The 12,199-nt window shown below is 52.1% G+C and overlaps 1 protein-coding gene across 2 annotated transcripts; it reads left to right on the top strand.

Moving 5' to 3' along the window:
* The first annotated feature begins 3,179 nt into the window (after positions 1-3,179).
* On the top strand, positions 3,180-11,843 carry ANP32E (acidic nuclear phosphoprotein 32 family member E). 2 transcript variants are annotated; one of them, XM_068995169.1, is made up of 7 exons: positions 3,180-3,312; positions 4,853-5,002; positions 5,529-5,651; positions 6,340-6,502; positions 7,252-7,406; positions 8,281-8,332; positions 9,154-11,843. In XM_068995169.1, the coding sequence occupies exons 1-7, from the start codon at positions 3,259-3,261 to the stop codon at positions 9,216-9,218; spliced, it is 762 nt and encodes a 253-aa protein (XP_068851270.1). In that variant the 5' UTR covers positions 3,180-3,258; the 3' UTR covers positions 9,219-11,843. The 2 variants fall into 2 exon arrangements, with proteins under 2 accessions (XP_068851270.1, XP_068851269.1); XM_068995168.1 differs by having other exon boundaries at positions 9,151-11,843.
* Positions 11,844-12,199: the final 356 nt, after the last annotated feature.

The raw sequence follows: 12,199 nt of genomic DNA, 5'->3' as shown, positions 1-12,199 counted from the left end.
CCGGCCCAGGCATACCCCCAGGTAACCCCACAAGACAAAAGAGGCTGAGTCAAGCCAACAGGAGCTTCATGGTGGTCACAGTGCCCAGAGCCCCCGGCTCCCTCCAGACACCTCCCAGACCCCGGGAGGATGTCCCGAGGCGCCAGAGCACGCACGACCCATCCCGCTCCCCTCCTCTGCACGCACGGAGCAGCGGGGCCAGCCCCTGCCTGTCCCACCACTCACAGATTACCCAGGCCCCCAGCCTCGGAAAGAAGAAGAGTTTTGTTTCCTAGGGAAGCTGAAAGGCTCGAAACGGGTTCAGAAGCGGCCGGAGGAGCGAGCCCGGATGCGCTGCCTGGCAGTGCCACCTCCTGGCTCTGTGCTGCCATAAAGGTGGATTGAAAAAAGCCAAGAACGCCCCGGAAAATTATTTAGGATCAAACAGCAGTGAGATTTCCAACCCTGGAGTGGAGTAAAAAGCAATTAAAGGAAAACAAAAGATGTGGACGAACGTTATGAGTTTATTCTTAAAAACCATCCCTCCAATGCAGACACGGGAAATAAACCGGTTTGTTGTACCCTGGCTTAACTATGAATTGTATCGCTCCCTTCCAGAGCAAATCCTCCAGGTACAAACCTTCCCGACCCAATTCTCACCTTCCAGCGGTGTTTCGGGACAGAGATGTCCTGATGCAATCACACCACGGATGGACAGCTGGACATGCCCTCCCTGCTCCCAAAGCTGGGAATATTCACCCAGACCCCTTCAGTCCCAAAATGACACCATCCTCCCGGCTCTTTCACAAGCTCCTTTCCCAGATTTTTTCCCCCCACTCGGAGGGTGGTGGTGGCTCCACAGCCACTGTCTCCATGAGCAGCCACCCAGCTCTCCCGGCAAACCCCCGGCATAAGCAGCTTTAACGCCAAGAGGATTTTCCCTGCAGTTGTGAGAACCTTTCCCAGCTACCTCCCGGCAGGAAGCAAGCAGAAGGCTCTCAAGGTCCCCGGCGTTTTCCAGCAGCTCCTTATCAAACCAAGCCGGCACCAAATCGTGCTGTGCCTGCTCCCAGCACAACTCCCACAGTCCGGGAGCGACGTCCCGGGGGCCCCGCAGCCCACGAGGGCTATTTTTGGGTTTCAGCCCCAAAAGCACCAGTGAGGGACACAGAAACACAGTCAGGGAAGAGCCACCCAGAGCCAGCAGTGAGGAGGGAACCGGCTCCAGGCTTGCAAACACCCTGTTTAGTGACCTGTGAAGGTGGTTTTGTGCAGATTTAGGCAGTTAGGGAAGGGGGCTGGGGCTGCTCTCCTGCATTTAATGTTCCCAAGTTCTTGTCTTCCCTCGGTGAATTCCCAACTTCTCGTCCTCACCACTGATGGATTATTGTCCATCAACACGGACCTTAGGTCAGCCCTTCCAGCTCCAGTGTGGAGAACATGAACTGTTTCCATCCACATCCTGTGGATCTGGAACACAAGTAAATGATCATTCACCTGCTTCTCCTTACCTCTCCCATTTTTCCTCCATTCCCGAATCCACAATATCCGGTCTTTCCAACCCCATTTTTAACCCTTTTCTAAAATACAAGACAAAGTCCTTGGCTGACCTCTCCACATTTGATCCTGAAACAGGAAATATTTTCTCCATGGAGTTTACACAAAGCCAGAACAAACCCGAGATTCCCATGTTGGGTTGTCGGTTTTTGTGTTTTTTTAATTCTGTCACCAAGTTGCCAAAATGTATCCGGTTACTTGTGCCTCCAAAGTTAAAAGAGTCAACATGTAAATATTTGGAACTGCTTGTCCTAGAATTGTCCTGCCTGGGCATGAGGGATGTTGGCGGCTCGCAGGCTCTTTTCAAGGATCATTTTTCAGGAGAAAAGCTTCAATAGATAAACATTCATTCATTTTAAATAGGAAAAGAATTTCCATAGGGATATAAATCCCATCTATCCACCCAGGGAGATCTAAATTACATATATCCAACGAGAGGGGAATATAAATCCCTTCTATCCACCCCAAGAAGGATATAAATCCCATATATGCACCCCGAGGGGAATACGAATCCCAAGTATCCACTCAGAGTGGGATGTGAGTCTCATCTATCCCCCCACGAGGAGCTCAGATTTTAGGAATCGGGCTATTCTCCAGCTGCGTGAACAAGTCTCCCCTCCCCGATGCGCTGGCAGTCCTGCCGTCGCCCAAATTAACCAAAAATAGCACAAATTCCCAGAAGCTGCTGCACCCTAGGGCGAGTGAGACCCTGGGCCCCCGCCCGTGACACCGGGCGTGTGACCCCCGCGGGAGCGACGGGAGGTGCCGAACCGCACAGGACCGGGGCTGCGAACGTTTCCCCGCCTCGAACCATCACGGAGGTCCCCGGGGAGGGAGCGGCGGGCGCGGCCCCCGCGGGCAGACCCTGCCCGAGGCCGCGCAACGGGGCACGACCCCCAGAGGGAGCAGGGGTGGGGACGGCCGCGCACAGCCCGGCCCCGCAGCGGCGACGACCCCCGCCCCGCCCCGCAGCGGCCGCGATCTCCGGCCCGGCCCGGCCCCGCAGCGGCCGCGATCCCCGGCCCGGCCCGGCCCCGCAGCGGCCGCGATCCCCGGCCCGGCCCGGCCCCGCAGCGGCCGCGACCCCCGGCCCGGCCCGGCCCCGCAGCGGCCGCGATCTCCGGCCCGGCCCGGCCCCTCAGCGGCCGCGACCCCCGGCCCGGCCCGGCCCCGCAGCGGCCGCGACCTCCGGCCCGGCCCGGCCCCGCAGCGGCCGCGACCCCCGGCCCGGCCCGGCCCCGCAGCGGCCGCGACCCCCGGCCCGGCCCGGCCCCGCAGCGGCCGCGACCCCCGGCCCGGCCCCCGCCCCCGCCCCCCCAGGGCCGCCCCGGGCCCGCGCCCGGCCCCGCCCCGCGTGCTCAGGGCGCGCGCACCCGCCGGCCCCCGCGCGCGAGCATAAACCCCGCCCCCCGCGCGCCCTGACGGGCAGCGCGCGCGGCCAATGGCGCGGAGCCCCGCGCGCCAATGGCGGCGCGGCGCGGGGAAGCCCCGCCCCGGGGCGTGGCGTGGCCGGGGGGGGCGCCATGCGCCGTGTCATGGAGGCGCAGTGTGCGGGCGGCCATTGACGGTGCCGGAGCTGCGGCGGAGCGGCGCGGCCGGGGCGGCCCCGGCGACCCCCGACCCACTCCCGGCGCGCTCCCGGCGGCCGCCGCAGCCGCAGCGACCCCGCGGCCGCTCTCGGCCACCCTCCCTCGCCAGTGCGGAACCGCGGGAGGGGGGGCGATGGAGATGAAGAAGCGCATCAACCTGGAGTTGCGGAACCGGGCCCCCGAGAAGGTGAGGGGCGGCGGGGCCGGTGGGGCGCGCTCCCCCCGCCCCGTGGAGCCGTCGCTGCCGCCTCGGGCCGCGCGGGCCCGGCGGCACCGCCGCCGAATCTGGGTCAGCCGTGGCGCAGGGCCCGGCGGGGCGCGGGCGGCGCTTCCGGCGCGGCTCCGGGACCCGCGGCCCCCCCCGCGTTCCCCCTCCGCCTCCTCCCTCGGGGCGCCCCGAAGTTCCCGGGGGGCGCGGCGGCCTCGGCTTCCCCCGACGTTAATCCGCCGCTCTCCCTGGCCGCAGTAAACAGGTCATGGCGACGGCCCCGGCCGCGGCCCGTCGCTCATCTCGGCGCCTTTAATTAGTACAATTAACCTTGTTTCCCGCGCCCGCCGCCCCCCCTGGCGTGCCGTGGGGTGCCCACAGCCCTCCCGCGTCCCCTCGCGCTTCCAACTTCCCGTTTCTTTGGAAGAAGCCAAAAAAAAAAAAAAAAAAAAGCCCCAAGCTCCTGGAATCGCGGGAGCGCACGTGCGCGGCGGGGCCACCCGCTGCCCCCGCCGCCTCGCCGGCCCCACGCGTGGCTCCGGAGCATCGCTTTCCGGCTTCCCACTGAGGAAATGAGCGCCTGCTTCGTCCCAAGAGTAAAGTCCTGAGACGTTCGCTTTCCCTGACCTGGCGCATGTGGGTTTTGGGGGGAAAAATCTGCCCAAAACTGTTGATTTAACCCACCGAGTCGTGTTTGCGGGTGGCAGGTACCCGGAGAGGCCTCCTGGCGCTGCCAGCGTGCGGCTGCCGGGGACGAAGCTGGGAACCTCACTCTGTGTCCGGCAGCTTTCCTTAAAACTCGGTGTTTGTATGGAATAATGGAGTCTTTTTTAATGAAAGAAATAAAGTAATAGTGGGAAGCTGGCCTCGTGCCCGTGGGGGTCTGCAACACTCCCAAAATCTTGTTAGTGTGCAGGGAAGGGAAGAGTCACCTTGTGCCTGTCCTTTACCGAGTGGATGATCCACTCTAGATAAAATAATTTTTAAATAATTGGCTGCTTCTTGTCGCTGCTTCTGCAAGCACGCAACCTGTATTGATTATCGAGTGGCTTGGGCACAAGGAAATTATTTATTTGAACTCAGTTAACCTCCAGGACTCTCTGGGAAAATAATCTGGACTCGGAAGGTTTTAGGTTCAGAGGGAAACTGGTTTTATGAGTTTGATTATGCACAGTTAAATGATGAGTCCTGAGGAGAAGTCAGCAGTTGGCTGCGTAAGGGGCAGCTGATGCACCCTGGCTGCAGTGGTTCTGTGGGGACCTGTACCAGCGTACTCCGTCGGTGGAGTTTTGGGGTCAGCTGGCAGTTTTTGCAGAGTTTGATGTGTGCTTGGAGGAGGGGAAACTGCTGCATAATTTTTAAATTAGGTGGGTGTTGGTGATTTCAGGGCAGAAGTCTGGTCTGATTTTAAATCAAGCCCCAAACCAGCAGCCACTGCCCAGTCCCTGGGCTGGGGTTCAGGTGAGTGTGGGGGTTCGCTGCTGTGGCACCCACACGTGCCTCGCTGGCCTGTTCGCAGGTGACGGAGTTGGTGCTCGATAACTGCCGGTCCAGCAACGGGGAAATCGAAGGGCTCAATGACTCATTTAAGGAACTCCAGTTTCTCAGCATGGCCAATGTTGAGCTGACGTCGCTGGCCAAACTCCCCACGTTGAGTAAGCTCCGGAAGGTGGGTATCTCCTGGCTGCCCGCGCTTTGGGACGGCAAAGTCATAGGTGACAAGCTGTGGTCGCACCTTTCAGCACTCGTGGTTGGACTTGTGTGGCGCTGAAGGTGCTTCGTGGGCCTCTGAAACGTATTTTTAAGATCTGAATAGTTGTGGGTGTCTCCAGTGGGTTATGGCGAGTTGGGCTTGGTCAGCGATTCTTGGGGCAGTAGCTCCTTGGCTGTGGGCATTGTGAAGGTTGGCCATGCCTTGCTGACCAGGGGGCCTTGGTAAGAGGCCCTTGGGTTGCTCATTGCTGGCAGTGAACTCCAGTCCTGGTGACTTAAAACTGAGGTGCCCAAACCCGTGAAACTTTTAAGGAGCAGTTTATAATTCTCAATTTAAAGGAACTTTTTGACAGCCAAAGCTTGTTACCTTGGGTGAGTCTTCAAAAGTGATTACACTCTTAAAGGGAGAACAATTAACAATGATGCAGCTGAATCTAAGGCTGAAAATCCAACTGTTTAATTCCTTTTTTTCTGTACAATAGCTGGAGTTGAGTGACAACGTCATTTCTGGAGGCCTGGAGGTCCTTGCAGAGAGATGTCCGAATCTCACATATCTAAATCTAAGTGGCAACAAAATCAAAGATCTTGGCACTGTGGAAGCTCTTGTGAGTATGAAGTGGGAGGGGCTCTGGGGAGATTTAATAAATACTATTTTTTATCAAGAACCCTTAGTATTTTTGCAATGGATTGGTACAAAGGTTCGTCAGTCTTGTGGTTGGTCTGGTCTGATGGACTCTTGTGCCATGGTTGTAGGACAGCTTGTGTAACCCCACTACTGGAAAATGCTTCTGTGTCAGGAATGGGATGTCCCAAATCAGAGATGGTTTGGCTTGTTTTGTTTTTGAAGAAAAAGTGGCCAAGGTGTGTTGTGCTGATTTCCCTGTGCTTGTTTGTTAGGGTGTGTTTGTCTGATGAGTTTTCATTAAACTGTGAAGTGACTCAGACACGGGTGGGATACAGCCAGGAGTGGGACAGTGAAGCAAAGAAGGGAGCTGCCAGTGGTGATCCATTTGCCCGTTTTTCTGGATGATTTGAGTTTCTGTCCAAAACTGGGCTCTGCACACATAACCCAACCCCCAAGTGTGGGGGAGTGTGGGGGTTCGGGAGCTGTGTGGGAGTTGTTCCACGAGTGCCTTCGTTGGGGATTCGGACACTGCCAGCAACTTGGACTGAACTTTGAGGGAGAATGACTAGAAATGAGGGATGAGGACAAAGTAAATTCAGTTATGCTTGTGCTGTGACCCTGCTGTATCCAGGAGCACCACGGGAAATAAACTTTTCATTTATTTTCAGCAAAATCTGAAGAACTTGAAGAGCCTTGACCTGTTCAACTGTGAGATCACAAACCTTGAGGACTACAGGGACAGCATCTTTGAGCTGCTCCAGCAGATCACATACCTGGATGGGTTCGATCAGGAGGACAACGAGGCACCAGACTCAGAAGATGATGATGACGGTAACTTCCTGAAACAAACGGGGTAGGAATGGGATGCTGGAATAAAGTGTAGCACAGGGACTTCCTGAGCACACGAGTGCAATTCTGCTTGTGTTCCTGAAGAGCAGAGCCCAGAGCGTGTTTGGTATTAATGCACTGGTAGAGAGCAAAGACTCCCATCAGAGGGTTCCAGTCCTGCAGAAGCCACCTAGGCTTAAGGGAATTGGACTAAAGACACTTTTGCAAAGGCACAAATATTCTCGAAGTTGTTGCCAGCCGTAAAGCCCTTTGTGCCACTGAGTGGTACGGAGCGAGGGGACACGCACGCTATTTTGAATAAAAAATTATAATTTTACAGGGTTCGGTAATGGCTTCAGCCCCCTGCTTCAGGATAATACAATTTTTAGATCTAAAAGCATACATAGTTCCTTTTGGTCCCACCTCAGTTGCAGTCCTTAAAGGGGGCTCTTCTGGCTGTCAGCCCCTTCTGCTGGCAGGGGTTTGCATTTGTAGCTCCTTCAGACATGGAGAGTTTTGCCTGAAGCTTGTGATGGAAAAACACTGGGAGTCTTTCTTAGAGGAAAAAAAGACAAAATGTAACTTGGTTACAATTACGGTCATTTCCCATGTGTTGCCTGGATTCAGAAAAAAACAGTAAAAATCCCCAAATCCTTCAGGGAAAAAACTATTAGAGCCAGCCCATCCTGCTGTATTCAGAGAGGAGTGAATGGAACTGACCTTCTGGCCTGTATGTGTGTCCTTCACTGCAGAAGGGGATGAAGATGACGATGATGATGAGAATGAAGCTGGGCCTCCAGGAGAATACGAAGAGGAAGATGATGAAGATGATGGAGCTTCAGATTTGGGGGAAGGTGAAGAGGAGGAGGAAGTTGGTCTTTCATACCTGATGAAAGAAGAAATTCAGGTAAAGTTTGTAAATTCTGCCAAATGCAGAAAGCAAAGAGAAGCTCCTGTGGGGTTCTGTGGTTATGGGAAACAGTTCTGGTACAGTTCCCAGAGCACGGAGAACAGCCACCTTTCAGAAGGTGATGAGTAGAGTCTTGTAGCTATAAACTGGTCACACCAATTACAGGCCAGAAGTAAATCCCTGGGTCCTGGTCAGGTCCTCCTCTCTGACGGCTGCAGAGTCTCGACAGGAGAACGTGTCTGGTGTGGGGTTTGTGTGTGCCAGCAGCACCCGTGTTTTGGATCAAAAGCTCCTGTGGCCAGCCAGTACTGGCTCTTTGATAAGAGTTTGCTTCCTGTTGGAGTTAATGTGGAGTGGGTTTAATTCCAGTATTCCAAGGACAAATATCGGAGGCTTGTTTTCCCATTTTGACTTGTCACACTCCCCTGTGTATAAAATTCCACCAAGCAGAGGAACATAAAAACAAGACTTGAGTTTGTCGAATTCTCTGGAGCTGATTGTTAATTCGTTTACATTTCTCATCTATCAGCTTTAGAACAAGACCAAAAAAAACCAACACAACAGCTTACTCATTTTCACAGAAACTTGGGAAGACGATACTGTTGTCCACTTTTTCCTCCAAGCCCTTACTGACTGTGGGTGCAAAGGAAATCTAGAGCTGCTGGCATTTGTCTCAGAGTTAATTTGTCAATAACCTTGAGCTGGCTTAAGACAGTGAACAGTGGGGAAAAGCAAAGAAATGAGACTCTGGGGCTGACTGATGCCCTGGTGGGAAAAGTGCAGGGAATTCCTGGATTTCTGCTTGGGATCATCATGGAAGCAAGACTTTGATAAACAGCAATTGTAAAAATGTCTCCCAATTTTTGTACAGGATGAAGAAGATGATGATGACTATGTTGAAGGAGGTGATGAGGAGGAAGAAGGTAAGTGCTTAAGTATTCAAGTTGTGACTGAAACAATTCTGTATAATTCTTTGTGGGGTTGGGACATGTGTGTTAACACAAAAACAAAATAAAAGTAAAGTGAGGAAGAAACAACAGTTTTCTGAAAGGAAAGACACTGTCTCTTACGCGTGCAGAGAGGAGCGGGACTCTGCTGTGCATCTTATTAATCACATACCTTGAAAATATCTCTCAAGTGCACCAGAGTCTGCTGGCAAAGCCTGACAGCCAGGAGCAGCTGGAGCTTTCCCTTTATCCAGCTGAAAGTGGCTTGTCCATAAGCAATTCTACTACAGGAACAAAGTTCTGTTTGCAAGAAGTGGCTTACTGGAGTATTTTTTAATAAGATTTTTCATAAAAAATCCCACGTCTCTGTAAAGACAAATCCCAGAATTTGTCCCCAGCTGAGCTCCCATCTCCTCCACATGCTGGGCTCAGTAGAGCAGGTTTGGGAGCTGGATTTTCCGCTTGTAAAAACGGGAATTCTGAAGGAGCAGCGCGAATTCTTCACTTAGTACAAATGCAGCCCTGGAGTCAGGATGGGCCACTGGCCAGGGAACGACTGCTGGGGAATTCATGGGTTGGAGGGAGCGGCACTGCACCGCGGGCTCCGGCCACCAGAGCGCACAGCGCACCACCCGAGCCCGGCCTTTTCCTGCAGGAAAACTCGGGGACGTTGTGCGGGATCCTGGTGCTGGTGGTGCAGGGATGTTCCGTCAGGAACGCGTCTGCCCATCACCTGGCTGTGGAGTGCTGTGTGGGCAGAGCTTAACAGGCTGTGTGCATCCCTCTCTCCTTAGCAGAGGGCGTCCGAGGGGAGAAGAGGAAACGAGAGCCCGAGGATGAAGGTGAGGAAGAGGAAGATTAATTTGCAGGACCAGACTCTCCAGTTATGGAAGACGCAATAGTGATTATGCAGCTCTGTATGTCCATGTACCATAGATGTCCTGACAGAAATCCTATGTTAACTTTTTATAGCAGAAGTGTGGTTTTACTATTCCTGCCCCTTTTTATCATTCCAGATAAGCTCTGGTAGCCCATAGGGAACCTTCTGTAGAGAACAATTTTCAGCCCTATAATCACTGAAGCCATTGGCAAATTCCCCCCCCCCGCCAGACTTTTCTTTGGAGCTCTTTAATTTCGTACAGTCTTGCTGTGTTGGTCATTGTTAGCCCTGAATCCAACCCCATGCCACATGGGTTTAATACTGGGAGTTTTCATTCAGGATTTTAAAAGTTTTTACACTTAAAAAAGCTGAATAGAAAAATGCTCTACAGCAAATTCCCCACTCTCTTAAAACAGTTGACTCTAGGCCAAGATTTCCATGGATTCAACTGGAAACCCCCAACTGGATGACACCCATGGTTAAGTTTTTAAAAAAGTGACTCCTGTGATTTTTTTGAAGGCTCCTCTCTCTTTTGGGTGTTCCAGGGTAAAGCCACAGTGCATTTCAGAAGATGTTTTTGTTTTCCTGCTTGCTCCAATGTTCAGTGTTTGGAGTATTCACTAGATTCCTTCAAGGGTGTATTTTGGCAAACTGAAAGAGTTGTGGTCCTTAAAGGGTTGCAATCCATAAATTTTCTCCCAAGTCCATTGTCACTGCAGGTATTAACAGAGTAACTATGTGTAGTTTTAAACCTTTTTGCTAGAAATCTTTGTTAAACCTTCACTCATTTTGCTCTTGCATTGTTATTCTGGGAATTCTGCACCACTCATGGCTATAAAATGTATAAAATAGATGAAATATGCATTTCTGATGCAGAAGTGAACGGGTAACTCCTCCAAGCGTGTTGTTTTCCACCCCCCCCCAGCTTTCCTAGAACTGTTGAAGGGAAGGATGAACCCAAGTTGGCCCTTCTCTGCACGTCACCTCTTAAACTGTTTAAATCTGGCTGTAGGCAAAACGCTTGGTTTGTGTATAACAGTTGGGAATATTTGGGGGTTTATATTGAGTGGCTGCAGAGACACGTCAGGAGCAAGCATGGGGGATGTGCAGAGAAGCTTTTTTTTCTAGCAGCCTTTATAATTCCTAATCTGCCCCAATGTATCATCTTTCCTGTTGGAAACAAATTTTGACTTCTGGCATTCCTCCTTCAGGCGTGATCTGGGTTTCACACAGTGTAGTCACGGTATCACACTGACTGACATTGTCTCACATAGGTCCTGAACCAAATATCACACACAGCTTTATTCCAGAGACTTATTTTTGTATCTGTCCTGGCTGTCACTAGCTGCCGGAAACTGGGGAGAGCCTGCGGGTGGGAAGAAGGAGGTTCCTGGGCCTAAGCAAGTCAGTCCCTCATCACCTGGTTCCCTGTGGATGTTCCTTGGGAATTTCACACACTAGTTCAGTGTGACCTCCAGCTCTCCAGTGGAGTTTAGATCGTGCAGGGTTGAAGTTCTGCAAAGCCCCACTCCGTGTGTGTGGTTTTTTACCCCCAACTAGAGCCTTAACTCTGGGTGTCTCCTGTAGCTGTGTAGCGGGGCCGAACCTTCCCGGCCTTGAAGCGGAGTCAGGTGGGCAGTGGCACACTCGGGAACAACTGGCTCCTTGGGCTTTGTGTTTTTTAAGGAATATCTCTAAAGACACTAGAAAAGTCGTGGTGAAACTTCCTTTGCAGCCACAAGCAAGTCCTGTGTTTGTGATGAGTCCTGGGTGGGTCAGTGCACAGCTGTCATGTCCTGGAGGCTCTGGGCGAGGCACTCACTCCGTGCTCAGCTTTGAGAGAAAAAGTGTTTTCCCATCCTTTTGCTTACTGTCTTTAGATTGAAACTTGTTATTTATAAGTGTGTACGTTAGAGCACCTCCATGTCAGGGTTTTACTTAACTGTTACTGATGCAGATAAAATTAGTTTTAAATGGAAAAAAGAGTCTATTTTGATGGATTAAAATTATGTGGGTAGTGGGCTTGTTTGGATAAGCGAGTCCAGCTCCTGAGACCAGACAGAGTTCCCTAGGCCAGACTTCCCACTTCCCAAACACCCGCAGTGCCGTGCGTCAGCCACCACGTGGAACCTAAGCCCTCACAAACCCAGCTCCCCAAGAATCTGTTTGTCCCAGTGTCACCGTCCCCGGTCCCTTGTCCTCCGCTCGGCATGCAGCAAACAGCGTTTTTTAACGAGGAATTCAGAGCCTCCAGATAACTTTTGAAACTTTTTTGCTTGGTGGGTGGTCTTTTCATGCAAATACGTCAGGGTGGGTTTTATATTTTGTAGAGGTTTTGTCCTATTTTAATGCTCTTTGTATGGCAGTCTGTATATAGTGTGGTTCGGTTCCTTCTCCGACTCTTTCCTGAAACTTTGGAGTAACTGATTTTGTGCAACTGTGTTTTGAATAAAGCCATGACAGTGTTAAATTAAAGACAACAGCCCTGCAGCACTCTTCTGGTAACTTTTAGTTGTAACAAACATGTTTCCTCCCCATGTGTGCTGTAAATTTTAAATTAAAAAAGTTTTCAAACCGAATTATTTCAAATAAATTGAGACTATTGTGTATTGGATTACTTCTCGGGGTATGTCCACCTGTGGAGAATAGAATGTTTCTCAAGGAATGGAGTAAGAGGGAATTTTCTTTCCTGTTATGTTTAAGTGGGGTGGAAACCTGCAGAATTGGTGTGTCTTTCTGGGGACGGAATTTGGATGTGTGGTACTTTAGTCCTTGGTAACTGTTGTAACAGTCGAGGATGTTCTGGAGAACCTGGATGGTTCCCTGAGTGCTTCCAGGTGAGTTTAACACAGATGTCATCGACATCCGAGTCTGGGTGAGTCTTGAGATCTGCTTTTCACAGATCCTGCCTTGTGCCTGGCAGCCTGAGCCAAGTCTGGTGCTGAATTATTCCTCACACAAGA

This window comes from Aphelocoma coerulescens, chromosome 25 (genome assembly GCF_041296385.1).
Source record: "Aphelocoma coerulescens isolate FSJ_1873_10779 chromosome 25, UR_Acoe_1.0, whole genome shotgun sequence".
Classification (NCBI taxonomy): domain Eukaryota; kingdom Metazoa; phylum Chordata; class Aves; order Passeriformes; family Corvidae; genus Aphelocoma; species Aphelocoma coerulescens.
The sequence above is the reverse complement of the archived record's forward strand: the minus strand, read 5'-3'. Positions and strand labels throughout refer to the sequence as shown.

Bases quoted from the DNA above. Each gene is read 5' to 3' on its own strand.
- ANP32E (XM_068995168.1), top strand. From the start codon at position 3,259: ATGGAGATGAAGAAGCGCATCAACCTGGAGTTGCGGAACCGGGCCCCC. The intron at 6,503-7,251 runs GTAACTTCCTGA...CCTTCACTGCAG, and splicing joins CTCAGAAGATGATGATGACG to AAGGGGATGAAGATGACGAT. The intron at 8,333-9,150 runs GTAAGTGCTTAA...CTCTCTCCTTAG, and splicing joins AGGTGATGAGGAGGAAGAAG to CAGAGGGCGTCCGAGGGGAG.